At 45.0% G+C, this 26,971-nt stretch overlaps 1 protein-coding gene across 1 annotated transcript; it reads right to left on the reverse strand.

Annotated features, from left to right (window-relative positions):
* Positions 1 to 3,577: 3,577 nt before the first annotated feature.
* LOC134459206 (retinol dehydrogenase 7-like) lies at positions 3,578 to 11,692 on the reverse strand. Its single transcript, XM_063211504.1, has 5 exons — positions 11,621 to 11,692; positions 9,527 to 9,841; positions 6,178 to 6,436; positions 4,884 to 5,047; positions 3,578 to 4,611 (listed from the first exon to the last, which is right to left on the reverse strand). The coding sequence occupies exons 2-5, from the start codon at positions 9,837 to 9,839 to the stop codon at positions 4,388 to 4,390; spliced, it is 960 nt and encodes a 319-aa protein (XP_063067574.1). The 5' UTR covers positions 9,840 to 9,841; positions 11,621 to 11,692; the 3' UTR covers positions 3,578 to 4,387.
* Positions 11,693 to 26,971: the final 15,279 nt, after the last annotated feature.

Here is a 26,971-nt window from a genome sequence, read left to right on the forward strand (position 1 = left end):
GTCTCTTGGCCTCTTGCTCCTGTGTTCTTGGTTATTGTAAAGTTTTAAGTGACTGCAGGTTGGGTGGGCAGTGTAGAGGAAGTGAAATGGGTGATGTTGCTGGACTAGTCAAAAGTTTAAGAGAAAGTGTCCAATCTGAACTCATAGCTGTTTTCTGGAGAAATGTATTTGTACTGTGTAGGGTGGCTAAACCAGAGGTTGCGCTAGACTTTTTCACAGTCCGTCATTTTGACGGACAGGGTCGAAAAAAATCCGTCATCGCCTATTTTTTAAATTCTCCATCTCGTTTCTCAATGTGGGGGGTCGCGACCCCGCACCGGGAACAGCACATGCACAATTGCGGCCAATTGAGAGTAAACCACTGTGAATACACCCCCTTTCACTCGACATTCATTCTCCAACTTTGAGGATGGAGTCAATTTTGCTGTCCACTTTCTCTCTCTGCCCCCCTCATTGCACTGTTTAAAAAGCTGCAGATATCTCTCATGACGCGCGTCTGATTCAGTGTTCAGCGCTATGGTCACCACAAGCACTTTTTTAAAAGACGCGTGCAGGTGCAGCTGTCAGTCACTCGTTTGGCTCTGATTAATGCACCGATTGTAATACAAAGGCGCAGTGAAGCGTTGGGCTTCACATGCACGATGGAAAGGAAAGCCGTCTTGAACCAGAAAGGTTTAGCCCAGGCAGTCGACAAAGGCACTGTGAAGCCTACAATGGGAAGACGACCAGATTTCGCAAAACTTAGTTGAAAAATATCAGCGACGGTAAAGGGAGCCTCTATACGTAGCCCCATCGGCTTGTATGTTGGCTCTGGGATGCGCGGTAAAGTTGTCTGAATTAGAAAATATATCGCCTATAATGGGTGAACCAGCTATCAAAATGAGAGAAGGTTAGCCGTTTCTGGCAACGTTTGCCAAGTTGTAAGTGTTGCCTGGTAATATTTAGGCTCTTGAATATCCGTCGTTTTTATTAGTTAATGTCCTGAAGCCGTTTTAGACCTGCGTTGCCTTTGAGTGAAGGTTCTGGCTAGCAAATGCTATTCGTATATTTGTTTATGTTTCAAGCGAGGAGTTATGAAACAATGCTTCTATGAAGGGCGATAGAGGGAAAACTTCGTCATTGGCAGAAAATCAGATAGTCGGTAAATGTAGTAGGCCTAGGTCTACACATAGTTCTGAATCTTAAAGTCGAAGTCACACGTGTAGGCTATGGTGGCAACGTCTTAGTTATTTTAATTCATTATTTTGAGCAAGCGCAGAGGCGCGCGCTCTGCTGCAGCCAGCCGCACAGCCCAGCTGCGGCGCATGGTATGACAAGCAGGGAGAGAGGGAGAAAGGCAAACGATAGTAGCATGAAATTATCTGCGCTGATAACTATACCTAATTGAAATGCATATTTGCTCTACTCGATAGAGGCGTAGGTCTACTTAAACTTGTGATTTATTTATCATCACCCTGATAATTGATCCGTCAAAATGACGGACAGACTTCAGAATTTTCCGTCATCCTTCAAAAAAATCCGTCAATGACGGACATTTGTCGGTTAACGCGACCTCTGGGCTAAACGGCTGGTTGATAAAATAAAAATTAAGTCCTACAACGGGCTCCTGTTTCTGTTTTGGGATGTTCCATGCAGCTGCCCTTGTTAACCCATTTTTTTTTTAATATTTTTTTTTAAACTGAACATGAGTTGTGGACCTTCTGTGAGCACCATTATGATGTTTTGCAAAGTCATCGACTATGATCTGGCACTTTTTTTGTTGTTGCGTATTCCCAGTTTATTCAGAATAAAACCACAAAGTCCTCAAAATATTGTGGTTGGCTTCACAATTAGCATTTTAATTGGAGATGGCAACTTCCACGTTAAACAATTAACTTTGTCCACTGGAGGGCGCTGTAGGTCATAAGGAATGGACATTCTGTTCCCATACACTGACAGTATGACCCTCACACACCCCTCTGTCTGCTCTTGACAAATCGGGCCTGTGTCTAAAGGGTGCACATGTGAAACCACATGATGCCTGACAACTGGGAAGCAGTGCATATTTAGTCACTTTTAAGTTATCAAATACACTACATGCAGTAAAGGGTTTTCACGGCAGAAAGATTCGAGTCCACAGGCCATGGCTGTGTAGTCTGTACAGTTTCAACATGACTACAGTGAATACCTAGTGTGTTATGTGGTGGTGTGTGTTGAACAGCTGTAATACTAACAGGCCTGGTAGTGCATTGCCATGTGCTATGTATATCAGCTCTGGAATGCATTGTGAACATTGTGAAAGACTCTTAATAGCTCCTCCCTTTCCTGCTCACACTTATCATGTGAGTTACACAAGGAACCGTCGGGGGAGAAATGCCAGGTTATTATTACACAGTACACTGATCACACTTCTGCAGTGTTAATTTAACACTTAGAGAGCAGGATCAACACAATATTTTTTAATTTCACTTTTAAGTGTGTAATTAACTCTTCAAACTTTAGGCTACTGTGGCTACTGTGTACTAAAAATGAGCTCCTTAAATATTTCACCACAGTCCTCATTGCCTGGTTTCTGCTTATAATTAAGGGAAATCAAATCCTTATGACGAGTAGAAAAACAATCTATTCGGTGGAAATATGTCGAAATGGGTTGACATCTTTATTGCACAAGCTTGCGCGCACACACACACCAAACCTATTTCAGTAATTGCAACTTTGGTCATGTCAGCTTCTGCCAACAATAAGCGTAATGATATACATCATCTATCTGTAGCCTATCTACATAGGTAGGCTATGTATAAATAAATAAAATACCTGAAAAAATACCCATATGCACAGCCTACATAAAGTTATCTGAACATGGTTATCTTAATAGTACTATCTGATCATACACACTCAAGTCATTTGAATGTGGTTATGTGCAGGTAAGTATTAGCTATCTGACTATCTGCATATCAGGGTTCTTCAAGGTCGCTGCAGCAATGGGGGAAGGGTAGTCACCTTGACCTTTGGCTCCACTTCGCTTAGTCTTGAATCAGACTTTTTGTTACCTGTGTGTGTGTGTGTGTGTGTGTGTGTGTGTGTGCTCGCGCCCGTGTGAAAAGCATCACTGGACTGGGAACAGAAAAAGACCCAAGCATTTTTATGAACCTCCTCTAAATTGTGAGCCAGCCGTTGAGGAAAAAAAACACCATCCGTCCCAATGCCCTTTACCGTATGCCAGATTACCAGCCCACAGAGGTGGTAAGACAACAGAAATATTTGTAAAAGTAAAAGCAAAAGTACCTCTCTAAAATTCTCCTCAAGTAAAAGTAAAAAGTGCTCCACTTAAAATGTAATATGAGTGAAAGCACTTAGGTACTTTGATTTAGCTTTCCTTTCGAGAATTCAATGTTTCGTTTGGTTGAATATCGTCCTCCACAACCTATATCTCTTGCTTCGCAACAGCCATCATACAACGCATTGATCCAATATATAAAAATGACAAAGTACTCTTAAAATGTATTAAATTACTATACTTGAGTAAATGTTCTGCAAAGAAAATCCTAAATACAATTCTGTGGATGTGTAGACAGTTTCAATGATTTCACTCTGGGGGTTACCAAAGTATGTCTTTAATTTTCTCACTTCTATGTAACATCTCTATGAAAAGGCTCACATACACACAACATACTAAAGCCACACTAGTAGTGCCACATACCTAGGTACGTACATATAGTGAACAAACATACACTGGAATTACTGAATACAAATTCAGGGCCTGTATTGTTGCTACAAAAAAAACCCAGAAGGCAAGAATACACCATAAGCGGTTGTATACTACTTTGTATTTTACAAAAGACATTAAAATCCCAGTGCTGGAATATAAAAACCTTGGAATGGATGTGGAATGAATGGATATTTTTGAAAACCCTTCTGATCCTTGAGCCATTTGGTTGGAAGGTTTGGGGGGTGTCTAATGTACAGCACATCTTTGGCTTTGGTTTTGGAGGTATCTAGTGTATTATTGGGTAGTTTGGAGGTCCATGTAGTTGACACCTTGGTTGGCTTAGAGCAGGGGTGGGGAACCTGTTTCATTCGAGGGGCCAGTTCAAATTCATCTGAGGGCCGTAAAAGTCCTCCGAGGGCCGCACTATAAACACTAACCAGAATTTCTCCCTGCACTTTAGGCCTATATTGAAGGAAGCCAACTTTAAAACAGACCCCACCTCCTCTAGGTCCCCTTAATATAACTTAATTGTATTGCAAATGTATTTTGTAAGATTTCTTAACAAACTGTCATATTTCATGTGAAGCTGCATTACAATAAAATGGCCTCAAGGGCCGCAAAACGGCGGTTAGGGGTGTCTAGTGGATAAGTTTCGGCTGGTTTAGGGGTGGATGGGTTTCGACTGGTTCGAGGGTCCATCTAGTTGACGGCCTTGGCCGGTTTGGGTGCGTCCTTGAGCATGAGGTAGTCGAAGACGCAGGTGGGCATGTACGAGAGAGGCAGCCAGAAGAGTTTGGCGTCCCAGCCAGGCGAGTAGCGCTTACGGGGGTGAACAGCTGACACGCCGTGCTCCATACAGCCCACCACCTTCATCAGATCCCCATCAGGCAGCTTACTGAACTTATCCAGCATCACCTGGTGGACTATAGGTACACACGCACACACACACACACACACACACACACACACACACACACACACACACACACACACACACAGACACAAACATACACAGAGAAAGGAATAATAGTTGACAGTTCACATAAGTGCTCATCCTTAGAGAGCACCAGGGTGTGGAAAAACACCCACCCACCCACACACATATACACACACCCAAACATACAAACACACACATACATACACCCAACCCACACCCCCCTTTCTCTCTCTCACACACACACACACACACACTTACCTTTAGATACAAAGTCGTCTCCGTAGTCGTCCTTGGTGTCCTGGGGCAGTTTGTCCCAGAGGTTCTGCACGTTCCTCATGAGTATCTCTGTGTCGGTCACGTTGGTCTTGAAGAATCCTGGCTCAATACACACTACCTTCACGCCAAACGCATGCATGTTCAACCTGGAGGGTGAGCATACACACACACACGCACACGCACACACACAAAAATAAAATATGTCAACGTATGTTCAACATAAAGCGTGAGTAGAGTAGAGAGTAGAGTATCATTTATTGATCCCAGGGAGAAATTAAGGTGTCAAGTAGCATACACATATACATAAATAAAGACATTGCTGTTACATACATTTAGCCAAGGCATCTCTCTCACACACCCACACCCACACACTCACTCACTCACTCACTCACTCACTCACTCACTCACTCACTCACACACACACACACACACACACACACACACACACACACACACACACACACACACACACACACACCAAATTATAAAGTGTCCACAGTGTCACATGTGCCTTAGCTGAGTGGCACATAGAAGCCAAGACAAGTGGCCAATAAAGTGTCCAGGAGTGTCCGTAGTCTCTCTGCCTAGTACAATGTCCAATTGTATTCCTTGGGAAAGAGTTGGGTGTAACACAAGTTGCCCGCTGTGTCACTCCACACACACACACACACACACCAAATAATAAAGTGTAGACAGTGTAACATCTGCCTTAGCTGAGTAGCATCAAAAAGCCAAGACAAAGTGACCAACAAAGTGTCCAGGAGTATCAGTAGTCTCTCTGCAAAGTACAATGTCCATTGTATTCCTTGGGAGTGAAAGTCAACTATGACACTGTCAAGGTCAAATGTGTCATTGTCACTAGGGAGGTTGCGATGTTGGGACTATGGTGTGTTTGGCAGAATCTATATACGTGCGTGTGTGTGTGTGTGTGTGTGTGTGTGTGTGTTTTCGTATATTAGCCTACCTGAGGCTGTCCCTCCACCCCGTATTTGGACACACAGTAGGGCCTGCAGGTGGGTGCGATGCGTCTGTGTGTGCATGTGTGTAGCTACACACTTGGGATCCAGCATAAGTGTCTCAGACTGATCTACTCAAGTATTTGTCATGCTGCTGACGCGTGTCTGTATGTGTGTGAGTGTGTGTGTACGTGTTCGTATATTAGTCTACCTGAAGCCGTCGCAGAATCCCTCCCTCCACCCCGTATTTGGACACGCGGGCCCACTGGTGTTTGCGTGTGTGCTTGTGCGCATGTGTGTGTGTTCGTATATTAGCCTACCTGAGGCTGTCGCAGAATCCCTCCACCCCGTATTTGGACACGCAGTAGGGCCCGCCGGTGGGGGCGATACGTCCAAAGATGGAGGACATGTTGACGACGCGCCCCTGAGCCTTCTTGATGAGCGGCAGGACGCTCAGCGTCACGGCGATCACCCCCACCAGGTTCACGTCCAGCATGGACTTGTAGTCGTCCACCGTCAGCCAATCACACTGGCCAGAGGGCACCGACACGCCCGCGTTATTCACCACCGCCCACAGACCTGTGGAGATAATGGGAACCATTATTGGAAATATTCTGCAGATTTGTGATGAGAACAGAATATTATGTCCAGTAGTCTCTATGGATAGATCATGCACGCACACACACACTCATGAGTTAATAGTGTGGAGACAGAGACAAACACTCAGACAGACAGACAGACAGACACAAGCAAACACACACATGAATTATTAACCACCACTCATAGACCTGTAAGACAGAGAGAGATACACACACACACACACAGACACATACCTGCATTATTCACCACAGACCTGTATGCACACACACACATGCAAGCACGGACGAACGCACCCATGCACACACGCACCCACACGCACACACACACTATCTTGACCTTGAGCAGGTCCCTGTGAAAGAGCCCTATTTTGTGTGTTTATACACAGAGTCATAAAGGCTGACCCTTGAACCCTAGCACCCTTATCACTCTCACACCCAAGACATAGGGATAGCACCCTCCTGTAGGTCACATCGTCTAGAAAGTTCCCCACTCCACCCTCTCAGGTGTGTCTGAAATACATCTATGTGATGGCAATGTGTCCAATAGATCATGTCAACAAGGATTTGCTACTTTTCCCCTGACTGATAGTTGCGAAGCATTTTGGCTACTTTAGTCATCCTTTCATGTTATTACACCGCAAAACACACACACACACACACACACACACACACACACACACACACACACACACACACACACACACACACACGCACACACGCACACACACACTCTCTCTCTCTCTCTAAATGCTCTTGGTCCTGTCATAGCGATGTTGTTATGATGTAGTTGAGTATTTTCCACAAATAGTGAAGAGGCCCGCTGGCGACCCCATCTGCAATAAGAGGCTACGTATTTCTCATGCTGCGGATGTGTGTGTGTGTGTGTGTGTGTGTGTGTGTGTGTGTGTGTGTGTGTGTGTGTGTGTGTGTGTGTGTGTGTGTGTGTGTGTGAGAGAGAGTGTGTGAGCATGTGTGAGAGAGAGAAAAAGAGAGAGGGAGAGGAAGAGAGAGAAAGAGAGAGAGAGAAAGAGAGAGCATGGGTGCATGGATATGTGAAGCATTCCTTCTCAGTTAACACACCCCACAGCTGCACACAACTGTCTATCTTTTATGTCTATGTCTGTCTGTCTGCCAGTGTGCTGGCCTGCCTGTCTGTCTGTCCATTGGCCCGCGTCTCTGTCTGTCTGTCTGTCTGTCTGAGTGTTGGCCCACCTGTCCCTCTGTCTGTCTCTGTGTTGGCTCGCCTGTCTCTCTGTTTGCCTGTTTCAGTTTATCCGTCCTCTGGGGGGGCCAACATTCCATTTGTGCTGCATGTGTATGTGTGTCTGTCTCTGTGTTAGTCTGGATGAAAGTCAGCTCCACACAACAATAACAGAGTAATAAAGCTGTAGTTAGATTCATTGTCATGTGCTTAGCTCTGGTAATTGCTGGTTAGTTGTTTATTTATAGAACGCGTTCCTTACTCTGTAGGACTCTGTACGCTATACAGAATTGCTTGCTGCGTGTTCTGATATTTACACCTCACGATGATGCTGTTTTGCCAGTGAAACGCTGTAATAAACAGTAGGCTACTTTGAAAAGACTCAGCTATGTAGCATTACCCTACTTCAACATTAGACAGAGCCTTTAGGAAAAACAGAGATTCTACGAGTATATAGTATCCAGTCTTGCAGGTAAAACATTATGACTCATTTACATACAGTAACAGCTAATTTATAACAGGAGCCTTGTATGAAGAGTTCAAGTTACTGCTTACTTTGATATTAAAACTACACACTAACTTTACTCACTGCTTACGAAGATGAGCTAGAGTTAGAGTTAGTAGTCCACTGATTGCTTACTCTACTCTACACAGGACGACACACTCTTGACCCAGTTTCAGGGCCATATTTCACAGCTCTGACGGTTACAGGAAGTGCAGTGCTGCAGTGGACATTACAACATTACTTCATAACAGAGATTGTGTAGGACAATGTGTGTGTGTGTGTGTGTGTGTGTGTGTGTGTGTGTGTGGAGGGGGGGGGGTCCTTCAGCAATAGTTACGGCAACCACCTTGTTACCAAAATTGTCTTTGCGCTTTAATTTTGAGGGGCTCGCATATTGTTTCAAATGAAACATATCACGATTGTTAAATAATGACCCTGATAATAGCTCCCCCAACCACCTTGACTAACAAATGTCCTGCAGGAGCATGCCCTGTGTAAGGAAATATTAACACTTGAAGACTATTCTACCCCATGCATACCGGTACTCAGATATTAACACTTACAAAGATAGACTAAACAGTGCTGTTGTAGGCACCTGGACTTGTGTTTGTAGCTTCAGGAGTTGCAATTGTTTTCAACCCTGGATGAATGATGATCTTCACAGACACTTCATCTGATACTATAACACTACCACCACCAACAGGTCCACCTCCATAATCGTGTGCCCAAGACAGGACTGTTCTATAGCAGACTATTGCTAGGCTAACTGTACACAGCAAATTAACCAAATCTCTGCCACAGATTTCAAACTAAAATGCAGTACAAATGAATGAAGGTATGAACAAATTAAGTTAATTAAGTTACGAGTTCAAACCAATGGCTCAATCCATTAATCAATCAATCAATTCATGCATCTATCCACCCATCAGTTAGCCTTTCTGCCTGTATCTCTCCCATTGTTGCTCACTAAGTTCTGTCTTAGTCCGTTAGTATCTGGTCAGATCTGTCTTTCTATCTGTATTTGACTGTCTGCCTGTCCTTGATGTACTGAGCTGCCTTGGTGATGCTGTCCTGGCTGCGGATGTCCAGATGCAGGGTGGACAGCTAGTAAGTCTGCCTATCTGTCTATCGATCTGTCTATCTACTGGCCTTTCTGTCTGTGTGTCTCACCTTTGTCCCAGACCTTGTCCTTGATGAACTGTGCATGCCTTGGTGATGCTGTCTTGGCTGTGGACGTTCAAGTGCAGGGTGGACAACGGATCAGTCATTCTACCTGTCTCTCTGTATCTATCTACCTACTTGTTTGTCTATCTGTCTGTCTGTCTGTCTGTCTGTCTGTCTGTCTGTCTGTGTGTGTGTCTCACCTTTGTCTCCAACCTTGTCCTTGATGAGTTGGGCGGCCTTGGTGATGCTGTCCTGGCTACGGACGTCCAGGTGCAGGGTGGACAGCCTATCAGAGCAGGCCTTCCTAAGCTCCTCCTCCCCGGTCTCTGTATAGCATGAGGCGATGACGCGGAACCCTTTCGAGTCCAGGGTGCGAGCCAGCAGGCGTCCAAAGCCTGAGTCGCAGCCCGTGATGTAGACGTAGCGCGAACCCTTATCCGGAACCGTGCTGAGCTCGCGGAACCAGCGGTAGACATAGTAGAGGACCAACAGCGCACATGCGTACAGGAACATGGCTGAGGAGGGAGAGGGAGAGAGAGAGAGAGAGTCAACCAGCAGAGCACATATTAAAAGTTCTCAATCTCACACTCACACAAACATTAAAGGGGAACTTCTGCAAATTTCAATATGCTGTTGTATTGTTCACGCTACCCTAGACTTGTCAGTACCTGGTGATGCTGCGTTTTTTTGTCTCAGCCCTTTCCGAGATTTGAGGGGCAGACTTTATTTACATTAAAAAAACATTCTTAACTTTGGCCTACTCCAAATATTATCCCAAAAGGTATCGTTGTTTGCTAGTTGTCTGCTAATGTTGCATAATCTTTGGATGTTATTGGGAATAAATCAAGATGTTTTTTTGAAATGTAAACATACTCTGCCCCCCTTACAATGACCAGGATCTCGGAAAAGGCTGAAGAAAAAAAATATTCTCAGGTATGACAAGTTCAGGGTGGTGTGTGCATTACAACTGCTTGTCGAAATTGGCAGAAGTTATCCTTTAATATGGCTGATTGATTACACCTACCTGCCATTGCCATAACTTACTGTATCCGGTACACACTCTGCCACAGATTCCACTGATCTGTCAATATTCTGTTACTGATCTTAGTGTGTGTGTGTGTGTGTGTGTGTGTGTGTGTGTGTGTGTGTGTGTGTGTGTGTGTGTGTGTGTGTGTGTGTGTGTGTGTGTGTGTGTATGTACCAGATGTCCCCACTACTTGGAGGAAATGCTACTTTGTGCGGCCCACATTTTGGGCCCCATAAATCTAGCAGTGTGTTCTTGGTAGTTATGTTGTTACACTTTCACTTTTACTAGTAACATTTCACAGTTTAGCAGTGTTAGGGCTAATATGAATGGAAGTCAATGGGAGGGCCCCACAAAAATATATTGGTGTGTGTGTGTGAGACATATGTGTGAGACGTGTGTGTGTGTGTGTGTGTGTGTGTGTGTGTGTGTGTGTGTGTGTGTGTGTGTGTGTGTGTGTGTGTGTGTGTGTGTGTGTGTGTGTGTGTGTGTGTGTGTGTGTGTGTGTGTGTGTGTGTGTGTGAGAGAAAGAGCGAATCCCCAGACCCAGCCCTACCCCGCAGACTCGGTAAACTTTGATCAGCAGTTGAAGACATTATGGCATAATGTCAGGCCACTGAGGACAGGACTGATCAAGGACAACACGGTGCCCAGTTTACACATAAATCAATCAATAATCCATATTAATAAATAACAATGGCAAAAACAAAAACATGTTGAAAACTTCGTAACATAAATAGTTTATATTCTTTTCTTATTAAAATCTCGCCAAAAACATGTTCTTTACAAACACGGCAGCTTTCCTTATTTGATGAGGGGAGAACGAACGGTTTGATAGTGTAGTTGAAGGGTTAAATGGGTAATTGGAAGGCGACCCGCGTAACGTTCTGACATGGTCCACAGATTTCCCAGAGCTGTACTATGTTTTAGTTCTCTGGCGCGCACTGGAAAGAACTGTGCATAGCCTACACGACTTTCACTAGTCAACAGAAGTTTGCACAAATTAGGCAAACTTAGTATGCCAGTTGTAGCCTACTATTAATGCGTAACATGGATTTTGCGCGTCATGGTCGGATGCATCAGAATTCTAACGCAACTATTTGGAGCTAGGTCAGCAAGGCTATGTCTGTTCAGCAGGGTTTACAAATGACAATTCCCTTATTGAATGATGTACACATTTTTGACGGTAACGGTGACACAACATAAGCCACGTATTTCCTAATAACCGTTATCATAGTTTTAAAGAGCTATAAAGGGCTATGCTACTTACCTGCTTTGCTCTCGTGGTCTCGCCTCGGACTGTAGTTTGGACTTCTCCAACATAATCAGGGGCGTTACATAAACTACCCCCGCGGCCCCGACCAATCAAAAGTGCAGTTGACATATCGGTTGGAAGTCGAAGTGTGTGTGTGTGTGTGTGTGTGTGTGTGTGTGTGTGTGTGTGTGTGTGTGTGTGTGTGTGTGTGTGTGTGTGCGCGCGCGTGTGTGTGTGCGTGCATGCATGCGTGCGCGCGCGCGCGATGGATGGCGACTGATTTTGCCATTCAACACAGCAGCGCAACTTTGGTGAAAACTAATAAGTGCGATCGCAATTCTCACAGAGACGTTCGAAAGGGAACCTAGAAAATCTTTGGTTTTACTACATTTAGGCTAATTCATAATCGTCATCATCATCATCATCATCATCATCATCATTGTCATCGTTCTCTTGCATCCACATTTAGGCTAATCCTGTTTGATGTGGTTCATCCTTCTTGGTGGTATGCAGACATTGTCTTTGACCTTACCGTGGCTCTTGATACATCACAAAGACAACTGCCTCGATCAAAGATGCAACAGGTACACGCGCACCAAAAAGTTCTCCTTTTTGAACTCTGATATGCCACCCATAATGTTGTGTATGGCAAGTTAGGCCTATGTCACCCATAATTTTGCACTGCGAATTTTTTAGCAAAACTGTGCAATGTGCAATAAATGAAGACTGGCCAACAGACTTCCCACTCTAAAATGACAGGTGTTTCCATTATTTTGTCCAACCCCTAGGTTTTGGAATAACTGGTTTAAACAATGTTAAGATCATGCACTTAAACAATAACTACAAGTTTTTTTTGGATAAATGTGTAAGCAAAGTGTAATGCAATGTGATGTGTAGTGTTGTAATAGGCCTACATCATCTACTTTGACTTTACACCCTGGCTATTTGGGTTGCTCCCTTGCACGTTTAAAGGTAGGCCTACACTGTGTGAGATTTTTAGTTGTTTATTTCCAGAATTCATGCTACCCATTCACTAATGTACCTTTTTTCACGAATACTTACCACCACCATCAAATTCTAAGTATTCATTATGACTGCAAGTTGCACTTTTCATAGGCTACATGAAAAGTGGGATCTTCTCCATGGTCAGCCATTTTGAATTTCCAGAAATAGCCATTTTAGATGCAAAAATGACTGTACTTGAGCCATAGCCTACTAGAAAATGTTAGTTAGGCTAGTTACTTAGAAAACTTTCATGAAACGTTCAAATTTGGCAATAGGCAACCCAGTTTCAATGAGAAGCATTGTACCTTTTTTGACCATTTCCTGCACAGTGTACCTTTAAGTATAAATGCAATTTCAGTGTGTGCTGGAGTGCTGTGTCACAATGGCAACGACAATGGGAGCTACCCAGGTGGGCTTTCACTTCACTTCACAGTGCATACATGGATACATTTTGTTCCAGGGTCCAAGTCAAACTATCGCCTGTCCTCTCCTTTTGCTCATGGTCTTGTGATGCGAAACAAGATGTCTTTGATGATAGGAGTTGTATTTCATATTGCGCAAAAGCACAATTTAAAGGTCATTTTCCCATTTCCAATCCAGATGTTGAAATGGGGAAAAGTCCCCCAAAAGTTGGTCTACTTAGGGCTGACAGTGGGGAAGCTGTATTAAATAATAAAGTTTAATTGTTATTAAACTTCAATAATAGAGTGAAAATATATTATTCAATATTTATTTTCGACGAAGGTGGTGTAAGAATTGTGTTCACAGGTGGAAGATTGAACATGATTGACAAATCTCTGCCTCTGTGTCTGAGTTTACTGAGGACTCAGGTCATTACAACGATACAGCTTAATCAGTCATATCATCGAAGGCACATTTCTGCCCTCCAAGTGTCTGTAAGGTAGTTTTATTGAACTTGTCCTGTCAATTTTGATTGGCTGTCCTGATCGGGTGATCCTGACAGAAGCTACAGAGTACCTTCAGAGACTTTCATGATACATTTGTAACATACCTTAACAATGGCTTAGTTAGTCTGAACGTACTCTGCAGCCTCTGTGTTCTGTTTGTATCAAAAGAGGAATGTTCTGGTCTCCCGATAAGGGCAAACAAGCTAATGGTCTTGCTAGTATAGTGGGCCGACACCGAGGCAAGAGGCCACAAGCAAAAGAGAAGAACAGGAGACACTTGATTGATAAGTTGGACCAGCGTGAGTCATCCTGCGCAGTGAGTGCGACGACAATCCCAGGCACTAGAGGGAAGCAGAGAGTTTCACTGGCCATGACAGAATAACTGGTTCATTTCAATCTATTACCTCCCGTCCTCTCCTTCTTGTGGCTGTAGGAAGGGGAGTGGAGTTGCCCCGCTGGAACTCGAACCTTGACCTTCTGGGGTACTAAACTGGTGTTCTGACCGCTACACCAAAGAGCCTCATTGGCGTGACAGACAGTCAGAACACACACACAACCCAGTGACTCCAACTCCATTAACTCCAACAATTCCCTTACACCACACCTCCATAAAACTCCCATCACCTATATGTCGGCTCGTATCACCAGACCACAAGTAAGAGGAGAGGTTGAAAATGTTGAAATGAACTGGCACACAGCACTGGGAAATGGTCGGCCCCACCACCAGGCGCTTGTCTAGTTTACATGGCAGGTCTACATCTAAAAAACGGCCACCAGGACACGGCAATTGGTGTTTTTTTCTACCTCTATGTACCTCTGTGTACCTCTTCCAGCTAGCCCACCCATGTATAAATGTTTTACCCTCCTCTGTTGCCACGTGGTGTTTGCCAAATGTAGAATAATATAAGGTGAAAAAGATGCCTTGAGTACTCAGTAGTTTCAATAGTTCCCATGAGATATCAATATAAATAATTGTAGCCTAATTATCATATGAAGACTATTTACTGTCAATGTCCCACCTACTTATTTGGAGAAACTTTTTTTTTTCATGCTTTTATGTAAAGCTAGATAGATCTCGTTTCAAATGATTTTTATGTGTCACATCCATCCATTTATCCATTCAGTTCTTCAGTGAAGGCTGGGTGGCAAAACATGACAATCCTGTTTCGGATATAAAGATTAAATACTGTTTGTATATACTAGGAAGTTGAACAAATATTTGACTATTATGAATGTAAAAAAATAAATAGTTTAATTGAATAAATAAATACTTAAGAGTGTGTCTGTGTCTGTGTCTGACAGTCTGTTAAGAATTGTGAGCCCTGAGTCCCCTGAGCCCTCAAAAGTCAGACCTCTCCTCACTGCTCTTAGCAGCTGCCCATCCCCCGTTGCTGGTGGGCTACCTGTCCCCCTCCCTCTACTGCTCTGCTCTCTCTGCTTGACCTGTACACCGGTGATTTTCCACTCCTGGCCCTTGACTGTGTTGCTAAGGGGCCCCCGGCAACAGGCACACCCCCTGGCTCGGCACCCTGCTGTGCTGCCGTGTGCATATAGGGCCAGGACACAGAGGTCACTCCTCAGACCACTGTTCGGACGGGGAATCTATGGGACCCAACTCTCTCTCTCTGCTCTTGGACGTATCGGGGTCCCAGCGTCCACTCGTGTACTCTTTGCTTGCAGTGCGTCTCTGAGATAAAACCACGGTTTCACGGTTTGCATTCCCATCTGTGTGTGTCTGACTTCATTGGACATCTTCATACTGTTCTGGCCGGACAGCCTGTGGTGTTTGTTGTATACCTGATCCAGCTCCCCTATCATACAGTCCTTTTCCGGGTTCACACAGCACTATATTTTTTTCATGGTCCCTCTCGCCGGATACAACAATTGCCACAGTGAAGATGTCCTTCCCTGAGGTCAGCATTCGTCCTCGCCGTGAGCCCCACCAGCCTCGTAGGCTCGACGAGTTCCTGGTGACTCTGCCACAGCGACGTCTGCTCCAGGATCAGACACACACAGACATGGCCTTCCCCGTCACAGGAGACAGCAGGCCCCGGGAGGTGACACAGTCTCCCCCTGCTGCACAGACCCATGACACTTCGGCAGCATTCCTTGCCGTCCTTCGTCAGCTACGAGAGGACAACAGGCAGATACGGAGGGAGATGCGAGACGACTGCAGGAGGATGCGTGCAGACAATCGTCAGATGCAGGAGGAGAATCAGCAGCTGAAGAGAGATGTGCAGTTCCTCATGCAGCTGCACCAGGCTGGTCTCCAGGTGCCAGCAGCGACAGCACCAGAGCTTCGCCAGCATGCCCCAGGAGCAGAGGCACGTCCCCTTCCGCCTCCACCTGCATCGCCAGAGGATGACTTCCCAACGCCTCCTTCACCAGTATTCTACGCTTCTGCTGCAGCAGCATCACCGCCACGAGAGCCACGACTGCAGCAGCAGTCCTCTCCGGTGTATGCGGCACCAATGAAGCCCAGAAGGACTCTGCATCTGCCACCAGGTCAGACGTCCTCACCAGGTCCTGTGCCCACACCTGGGTACACGGCTCCATATAGCCCACGCCACGCTTCATCTGCAGAGAGGCCACAGCCTGCGCCTCACTCATCAGCAGATCAGAGGGCCATGGGCTGGGGCCAGCACAGGCAGCCACAGTCTCCGTGTCAGCCAGCGCGACTCCCATCTCCGCCCTGTCAGGAGACGTCCTACAGGGGCCCGAAGATGAAGATTCCGCTGTTCACCGATGACGACCCCCGCCAGTTCAACCGGATGCAGCTCGCCCTGGACAACATCCTGCCCCCTGATGCCACGGAGCGGTTTAAGTACCAGATCCTGCTCGACCACCTCAAGCTGGAGGATGCTCTGTTGGTAGCAGACGCCTACTGCCACAGCAGCTCCCCCTACAGCGACACCATGGCAGCTCTTACAAAGCTGTTTGGCCAGCCTCACAAGCTGGCCCTGAGGCAGATCAGCAGGGTCCTGGCTGAACCCCCCATCAGCAGCGGCGACCAGAGGGGCTTCCGGAACTTTGCCCTCAAGATTCAGGCACTGGTGGGCATGCTCAACAAGATGGGCACACAGGAGCAGCTGGAGCTGAGGTGCGGCTCACACGTGTCTCGTCTGCTCCCAAAGCTGCCACACGAGCTGCGTGTGGCATTCAGGAGGCACGTGGGCCCTCACCGTGTTCCTGTTCCCACCTTGTTGGACTTCGCAGAGTGGTTGGAGCATGAAGTCCAGGTCCAGCTGGATGAGCAGTTGGACCCTCCCCCGAAGCCGGCAGAGAGCCATTCGGGTCACCAGGAGGACATGCCAGCTCAGCAGAGCACAGTGTCACGCCCCACCACTGTCCTCTTAGCTGACTGCCCTGCCAAGTCATCAGGCACACACCGGTCATCATCGTCATCTTCCTCATCGTCATCTTCCTCATCGTCATCTTCCTCATCATCGCCTTCATCTTCGTCATCTTCATCGTCGGCTCGTCAGAGAGAGCCACAGAAGTTCTGTCCCTGCTGCAGGACAACAGAGCACTATTTCAACTTGTGTTCTGTATTCAAGTCCCTCACCACTCAGCAGCGAGTGAACTGGATCAAGGCTGGACAGAAGTGCTTGAGGTGTGGTCGGGACCATCAGACTGCCCAGTGTTTTCTGAAGGCTCGCTGTCGGCAGTGCAACTGCACCCACCTCGAAGTGCTTCACGAGGTCCAAGGCCTAGCCAAGTTACAGCAGTCAGCTCGTTGTCTGTTCACGGGGGCACAGACACCTGCTAGCCGTCATCAGTCTGCCAAGCGCCAGCGCCACACCTCAGGCAGGCTGGCTCAGGCAGCGGCTAGCAGGCATCATCGGAAGCCAACAGAGGACCCTGGTCGTCGAGCAGTCAGCTCAGCCAGCAGCCCAGCTGACAGCTCCAACTGGCGGCTCCCTCTTCGACAGCTTCACCACTCGTCTTCGGCTCAGGTTGTGCGTCGCAACATCAGCACCAGTGGCAGGAAGGAGCCACGATGCACACCTGCTAGAGCCCGTCATGGGGCGGCCACCGTCAGCGCCGCCATCAAGAGTCATTCCCCGAGTGTCCACCCCAGGTCAGCAGTTCCACACAGCCGTGTGGAGGAGCAGCAGGAGCAGCTTCACCAGCATCACCCTTCATCAGCATCGGAGCCTCACCGGTCCAGTCGTCGTGGGCAGATGGGGCGGCCCAGACACAGGACTTGTGACTCTAGTCATCACACATCCACAGGAGACACACCAGGAGCTGGTGGCAGTTGACAGCACGGCCTAGGTCTGGGACCAGATCACACGCCACCTGTCGTCTGACCCATCAGCCTCCCATCCTTTGACCTCACCACCAGTTTTCAACTTTGTTCCACAAAGTTGGGGGCGGCTGTTAAGAATTGTGAGACCTGAGTCCCCTGAGCCCTCAAAGTCAGACCTCTCCTCACTGCTCTTAGCAGCTGCCCATCCCCCGTTGCTGGTGGGCTACCTGTCCCCCTCCCTCTACTGCTCTGCTCTCTCTGCTTGACCTGTACACCGGTGATTTTCCACTCCTGGCCCTTGACTGTGTTGCTAAGGGGCCCCCGGCAACAGGCACACCCCCTGGCTCGGCACCCTGCTGTGCTGCCGTGTGCATATAGGGCCAGGACACAGAGGTCACTAGAGGTGCTTAACTCGAATCTTTGAGGCGTCCGGATTGATTGGATCATTCCAAGGAGGGTATCCGGATTAGATGGATCATTTGGATAACTCGGATCACTTATTTAAAATAATTAAAAATAAATAATAATAATGCATTTTTTAAAACGTTTCTGCCGTTAAGTAGCTATGCGCCTCGCCTTTGTTGTCCCATTCATCAATTCACGTTGATAAATCAAAGAGTAAGAAAGTTTGATCAACAAAACTCACTTTATGAATCGTCACAGTTCCTACACTCGTGCTGCGATCCGACCCACCTGGGTCTCCTCACTAAACATGCAACCGCGACTCGGAGAGCCTTTGGCAGCAGTCAAACGGCATGTTCCTGATTTTGCAATAAATAATGTGTGTGTTTGTATTTAAGAAGACTAAAAGTCAAATATTTGGGAGCAGAAGTCTAGCTGAGCAGGAACAGTCAGGAGGCGAGCAGCAGATGACCACTCGCTTCCGCTGCCGAGTTGCCTTGCGACTCGCACACTCGTGGCAAAAACGAAACTTAAGCATTGATCCGATCCGTAGGGGATTCGCTGCTACCAACAACTCAGTCAGGATTCGTCTCACCGAGTCGCTGAGGGCGCCGCTGCTGACTCGGACGAGGGGAGTGACAGCAGTGGCTTTAAAGTCTGTACGCTGTAACGCAGTGAGTGATAGTAGAGTCACGTCTTTTGACTATAAGAGTAGCCTACAGACTGAGATGTAAAGGCGTTGGCAGAGCACTGTTAACATTTAGAAATGTAGACCTCAACAGAGTCAGAAGCACACACATAGGGAGTGGGGATCCGCGACTCAATTGGCCACAAAAGGCAGGACGGATCAAACAGGCTCGATGAATGACGAGGCGGGAGTTGGTTTTACTCAGTGAGTGTTCGTGACTGAACAGCATACTAGAGAGATTAGAGAATGGCTGTAGTCAACTAAAGAGGATATATTCCGGTTTCACAATTTCTCGCGCTGTAACTGCCATTTTGTTGACACATTAATGAAATGCCGTCTGACCCGCCTTTGGCGGATCAATGCACGACAGCCATCCGGTCTGTCCGGATGAGGTCTTGATCCGGCTCTCCAAACGGATCATCCGGGTTTTATATCAGCTCTAGAGGTCAGACCTCAGACCACTGTTCGGACGGGGAATCTATGGGACCCAACTCTCTCTCTGCTCTTGGACGTATCGGGGTCCCAGCGTCCACTCGTGTACTCTTTGCTTGCAGTGCGTCTCTGAGATAAAACCACGGTTTCACGGTTTGCATTCCCATCTGTGTGTGTCTGACTTCATTGGACATCTTCATACTGTTCTGGCCGGACAGCCTGTGGTGTTTGTTGTATACCTGATCCAGCTCCCCTATCATACAGTCCTTTTTCGGGTGCACACAACACCTATTTTTTTCAAGTCTGTCTGTCTGTCTGTCTGTCTGTCTCTATCTGTGTGTGTGTGTGTGTGTGTGTGTGTGTGTTTGTGTGTGTGTGTGTGTGTGTGTGTGTGTGTGTGTGTGTGTGTGTGTGTGTGTGTGTGTGTGTGTGTGTGTGTGTGTGTGAGAGAGAGAGCGAGAGAGAGAGAGAGAGAGAGAGAGAGAGAGAGAGAGAGGTATTATGTTTGATATGCACTTATTACAAAATGTAGGCCCACCTCTTCAATAAATGCTTTGCCAATGCAAAATATATGTTGTCATGCTAATAAAGCTCTAATGAACTGAACTGGACTGAACAGAGAGAGAGAGAGAGAGAGAGAGAGAGAGAGTGTGTGTGTGTGTGTGTTTGCGTGTTGTGTGTTGTGTGTGTGTGTGTAGCTAGGAGGCCTCAGTGGCTCTGAGGGCAATGACATGCAGAGATGGTGTGTTCCTGAGGCTTGGTGTGTGTGTGTGTGTGTGTGTGTGTGTGTGTGTGTGTGTGTGTGTGTGTGTGTGTGTGTGTGTGTGTGTGTGTGTGTGTGTGTGTGTGTGTGTGTGTGTGTGTGCTAGTCATATTTACACTCCTGACTTTTGTTCGATTAATGGGCCCCTTTCCACTCATCTGTTTCCTCAAATGACAAAAAACACACGTGCAGTAGACCGACATATACACACATGACCAGAGCAGAGCAGAGCCATTGCAACTATGCTGCCCATTACATTTATGTTGCCAATTCCCATATTAGATATTTTCTTGAATATTTGCTAAGTAGTAAACTACCATATTTAGACATCTGACCAAAGTACAGTTGGAGGACACAAAGAAGATCCACATCTTTATGTAGCCTACCTATGAAAACTGTCATTTTCCCCACTCATAATTCATTTTTGATGGTTGCAAGAGGGTATTGGGGATGGTTGATGGTGGTGGGACATACTTATGACAAAGATAACATTTGTGAATTGACAGTATCAATTCTGAGTGTTAATTACTAACAAAATGACTACTTTTTTAACTCAGTAACGTTATCTTATAAATAAACCCACATTAACTCCTTAACCTTTAGTATGTCTATGCTTGTTAATTTCAAATAGGGGTGGGCAAGGAAACTAAGTTGGAGGATTATTGTTTAGTTATTATTTTTTCACAGGGTGTCACGCATTCTTCAAGAGGAAATTGATCTGTTGTATAATGCTTATTTCTTTGTTGTGATGATTAATTACAAACCCCAACTCCATAGAAGTTGGGACACAAATTGTGAATAATAACAAAATACTGCCATTTTCAAAACGTCTGATTCTTACATTAGATGGAGAACGGCACAAGGAAACATATCAGCCATCGAAACTGACCAAAATGATTGTTTTGGGGGATATTCATGAATATGTAAAAACAACACGTCTCAAAAGAGTTGGGACGGGGACAATAAAAGGCAGCAAATGTTGAGGAAGACTAAAAACAAAACAAAAGACAACACTTTACAGTTAAATGCATTAACCAATGGGATGATTTTATATAAAAAACACTTGGACATGATTTCACCAGCTTAAATGGTGGGTGTGTTCCTTGTCATGTTGTGCAATGTTTTCCTTTCTGTAGTGCTTTCAGTGTGACAGGTCTTGACCAAAAGCCCACCATTTTATCACCTGCTGGTCCTTATGATGGAGCCAAACTGTTAAAACATAGTAGAGAATGCAATTTGACCTCACTGTGGCAGTAATCGAAGATCTCCCTTCAAAATATAATGCATGAGTGGCTTTTCATGCTGTTTAAAACCCATTTATACCATTCAACATTATATTTAACTCTACAGATGAGTGAGAACATCTTAACCAATGCACTACTGCACCCGCATGCCATCATGGAGGCTGACTTTTGAGCACTAACACAAGTTGGATGGTCCATTTTCACTGTAGCACAGGATGTGCAATGCTCTGTTATTGTCAAAAAGAATTGAATTCTACAACTTCTGCTGACTTCTGTAAGCAAAGGACAGCTTCCCATGTCTTTTGGGTCTATTTCAAGTGAGCTCAGGTGCATAGGAGAATGTTATACCCCTGTATCATTTGCACGCATGAAGCATTCTTAATATGGTCAATTTTCAATAGCTCTAATTCCTGGAGTGCTAAAGTGAGACTACAACCAATATATATTTCATGATGCCATGAACCTATACAATGATTTTAATGACAAAAATATGTCTTATATACACTCAATCGTGGTAAATCAAAGGGAATTCAAAAATGTATGTAATAAATAACTATGGTAATTATTCCCTTTGCATCTTAAATTCTGAGTGACTCAGCCCCTCTGTGATGATCTTATACCTTCTTTGTTGTTTTATCTTATTTGGATGTTTACTAAATTTCACTGATCCCCGTCCCAACTTATTTGAGACGTGTTGCATTTATCAAATTAGAAATGAGTACATATGTCCCCCAAAACAATATTTTTTCTCGGTTTTAACACTTAATATGTTGTCTTTTCACTATTCTCCATCTAATGAATAGATTGAATGTTTTGAAAACGATAGTATTTTGATTTTATTCACTGTTTACCAAACGTCCCAACTTCACCGGACTTGGGGTTTGTAGTTAAGGACATTTAAATGCACAAATCTACACATATGCACATTTCACTGTAGAATAAAGGTGATTTCACTGCAAAGTTTTTACATGTCATATAGTGCGAAAAAAGGGTTTCCAAGCAAATTACATTCCTCAGCAATAGCCAAACACCTCACTCCATACAATTAGGGTTTCATCCACACTATTCTCTACTCTGGGCATTTTCATGGGAAAAATGCAATGGAAATGGCTGTGTCTGTGCTGTTCTCTGTTTATATATATATATATATTTGGTCTTTCTGACTTTATTTGTATGATATGACAGTGAAGGAGTGACAGGAAGCGAGTGGGGAGAGAGACAGGGAAGGGTCTGTAAAGGACCCGAGTCAGAATCAAACCCGAGTCAGCCGCGTACAAGTAGTAGATATGCCTATACTGCCACGGTAGGGCAGCTGGTGCTGTTTAGTTGTGCTCCTTTTCCCAACACACTGTTATACTGTACCTATATTTTGGCTAAAATTTGACTTCTGTCATACCTTGTCAAAGAGACAACAATGTGCTGTACGGTTCCAGGTCCTGCACAGGCTGTCAATTAGGGGCATCCAAAAGGTCCAGACTTCATCATGACAAGGCCCCCATATATTGGTAGAATCCAGCCAAGACCCTCCTAACATGGCTCATGCCACACTATTTTCTGTGCACATCCCTTTCAGAACTCTAATGTCAACCAAAAATTTATCTACGGTATTTACCAGGGGCACTGACTCACAGATTAGTTATTCAATATATTGCATTCTTAAATTTATAGTAATTCAATATATTGCATTCTTATATTTACAGTGAAAGAACAACCTCTGATTGCTATTTTATTGTTTTGCTATTGTTATAGGCCTAACTGTTTTACATGAACATAGGCCGATCTTGACAAAAGCGTGAGTGAGAGAGCAGTGACTACCATGCCTTCCACAGGAGTGAATTAGTTTCTACCGTCATTATTGAGACTGTGTGTGTTCTATATTTGCCTACTTAATCCAAGTACAAGTATTTTTTTATATATATATATATATATATATATAATAATATATATATATATATATATATATATATATATATATATATCAGGCTAAAGGTTATTACATAATGCACCATGTTATTACATTTCCATCAAGAAAAAAAGTTAGCAGCCGCATTTCGTAATACATTTTGCATTATGCAATAATTTATTACAAGATGAGAAAGATTGTGTACAAAATGCGTACAAGAAATGTATTACAAAATGCGGAAATTGTCACCGCATTATGTAATAATGTACTACGTTATATAATGCGGTGTTACAGCTTTTGTCACGCGTATTTTGACACATGGTTTAACATCTACAGTATGTACGTATATCCATATATTGTAAAGCATCATGAAAGTCCCATTAATACTGTATTGTAGTACAATGGTTAATTGGTGCACTTGCTATCCTGATGTCAAACAATAAAAGCAAGTTCACAACAGAAATAATGTGAGTATGTTTATTTAATAATAATAATAATAATAATCATAATAAAAAAGTATTTTCATTTAAATTGAACAATTTCATTGGTGATAATGAAATACCAGCCAAATACCAGCCAAACATAGTATTAATCATCGGTAGAATAAAACAGATGGGCCAAATGTAAAATAATCATCTGCTATAACAGGGGCAAGACTGTAGACTAAAGATTTATGGTCCCGTTCATCCCTGCCTCCCTACTTGCACTCCTCAAACTTCTCCACATCACACAGTTGTCTTCACATGGCCACACGTACGGCTGGTGCTGGCGCTGCTGGCAGCGTGCTGTGGGTGGCTCAGCTGTGAACGACTCTGGTGGCGCTGACCGTGGTGACGGGGACGCTGTTGAGGGCGTAGAGGTGTACAGGCCTCGATGAAACTTGCGTCATACTGAAGCTGGGTAGGCTTGCGCTGCTGGCTGGGTGCAGGGCGGGCCACCTTTCCAGCATTTGTACTGCGCACAGGTGCACTGTGATTTGGCTCCTTGGGAACTTTGAAACGTCTAGCGAAGGGGATGTTCGACAGCTGCTTTGTCCCGGAACTTGTTGAGGCACGGGCATCAGACTGAGATGTTTGGGAAACATCGTCCTGCTTTGCTTTCTTACAGCATTTCTCCTTCCTCTTGTTAATCTCATCTGCGTCAGGTTGATGCTTTCTTTTCTTGTCTTTGTTCTTCCCAGCCTCCTTGGACTCCTTGGGCAGGACAGTGTTGGCCTTGTCCACCCCGGTGGGGGATGTCTTAGCTTCCTGATCTTCGTTGATCTCAGTCCTGGCCTTTTTAGGTGCCTGGTGTTTGGTGATCTTGGTGAGGGCTGTATTTGGTGCCTGGGTGTTGGTGGAGGGACCCTTGTCCTTCTGCTTGGCACCTTCTGCCCGCCTTTTCTTTGATTCTTTCTTAGCCACCAGGCTCTCCTGTGAGCAGGTGCTGCTGGGCACAGGGCACTCAAGCATGACTCGCAGGTCCTCATTCCAGGTCTTCTTGGGCTTGTCAGCTACAGTGGTTTTAGTTGCCACTGGCCTTGAGGACGCAGTTGTGCCGCAGCTTTGAGTGTGTGATGCAGATCCAGGCATGTTGGAGGAGGAAGCCTTGGGATCCTGTTGGCACTGCTGGGATGAAGGCTTCACCACTGGTGCAGGCCTGGTCAGGTTGGCGCTGCTAGGTCCAGCAGCCAGCACTTCAATCATCGGCAGCTGTGGGTTGCAGGCAACCTGCATTGGGGCGCTTGACTCTCGGGGCATGGGAGCCACATGCTGAAGGTGCGTGGTATTTACTGCCACGAAAGGTGCCACTTGAGAATTCAAAGCAACAGCATTGCCATGCTGTAGGCCTGCTGAATACACTGGCACAGGGGCACCATGAGGTCGTGTGGTGAAGAAAAGCCCAGAGGCGCCAAGCTGCTGTCCATTGGCAACCACCCGCATGACGGGAGCTTGCATTTGTGGAGCTGTGAAGGCCAAAGAGGCATTGTAGTGTAGGTCTGTACCATCCATAGTCACAAGGGACGCTTGCAGCTGTGGGTGGGAGGCCACAGAGGTACCCTGCTGGTGACCCAGAGCATCCACAAACACCATGGAGCCTTGCAGCTGGCGATCAAAGGGTACAGCTCTTCCCTGGAAGGTCACTCCCCCATGGAATCCCTGAGGGTGGATGGGATGGAGGACCTGGATCTCAGGTACAGGCAGGCGTTGAGGCAGAGCAGTGGCACTGCCCAGTAGCCCAGAGTGTTGCTGGGGCTGATATCCATGGTACTCAGGCCAAACTCCTGGCTGGGTGATTACCCCAGAACCAGTGGTAGGGGCTGTTAGAAGACAAATGGCAAATGTAGAAGAATTCACAATTTTGTTGAGGATAGTTTTCTCATAAATAGAAATGATTTTTATATAATGTAGATATTATGTGTTCAAAATAATCAACAGTATTTACCCAAGCCATGGAGAGAAGTGCTCTCTGCCAGGTTGGTGAAGATTTGCTGTACACCTAATGGGTAAGAAACTGATTAATTCACAGAATAATTTATACATTTTATTTTCCACAAAACCGAATGAATTTAGTATCAAAAATTACCTTGATGTTGGGGGAAGTCCTCCCGGATATAATTGAAGCAATTATTTCGAAAATTCATGGGTTATCTCAGCTCAAAGTAGCTGTAGATATCTCTGGTAGCAAAATGTGTGTCAAACACTGCTTTCTGAATGAGATAGAATCTTCAAACGGCAACATTCTAGTTCAGTGAAGTAGAATTTTGATGATGTCAAAATAGGACAGGTTGCATCTTTTCACCTGTTGTCATAGTTGCAGAGTGATCATGACATTTTATGCCATTTTGAAAAATATCATGATGCCTGAAGCATGAATAGCCTACATTAATGGGTGTGCACCATGAGAAAACATTCAAAACATTTCCATCAGGTTTTCTAAAATGTATATTTTGTATGTGTTTCATGCTATATCAAATACTTTTTTTTTTTTTTTTTAACGAAATAAATATATGGTTGCCCCTGAAAATGAGTAGGATATGGACTATTTAAAAAACTGAGATCTGGAAGGCGACTGTGCTGCCACAGAGCTAGAACTGAGAGACTGAGAAAGAGCCTCCTCATGCCATTTGCTTACTGAATTCCTTTGATTGAACACACACACACACACACACACACACACACACACACACACACACACACACACACACACACACACACACACACACACACACACACACACACACACACACACACACACACACTTTTTATTTTTATTTTTATTTTAATTTTATTTCTTCTTCACCCTTCTTCTGCACACTTGTTTTGCACCGGCCATGCATTTCATTACAAGTGACACGAAAGTGTCTCTATGTACATGACAAATAAATATCCTTCAATCCTTGAAAATGTCAGTGTGCTTGTCAGAAGCAGTTACTTAATATCATTCCATCACATGAAAACAAATGATATAGCCTACGGATTAATCACTGTTTATAATGTAGTAGCCTATATAATGTAGTTTATAATGTAGTTGTAGTTCAAAGTGACACCACATTGAGAGTTGCACCATTATTATTTGTTTTACATTATTGTATCAAAATTCATGAAATGAGTTATGCTAGGTTTCCAAGAAAACATAGATCTACTCATACATTATCAATACATTATATTCTTCAAGAGTGTATAAGTCTGTTTTCAAATATTTACCTTCTTTTCTACTAATACATATCATAGGAACACAAGAAAGTGGCGTCACGAGTGTGTGTGTGTGTGTGTGTGTGTGTGTGTGT

Source organism: Engraulis encrasicolus, chromosome 12 (genome assembly GCF_034702125.1).
Source record: "Engraulis encrasicolus isolate BLACKSEA-1 chromosome 12, IST_EnEncr_1.0, whole genome shotgun sequence".
NCBI classification, from domain to species: Eukaryota; Metazoa; Chordata; class Actinopteri; order Clupeiformes; family Engraulidae; genus Engraulis; species Engraulis encrasicolus.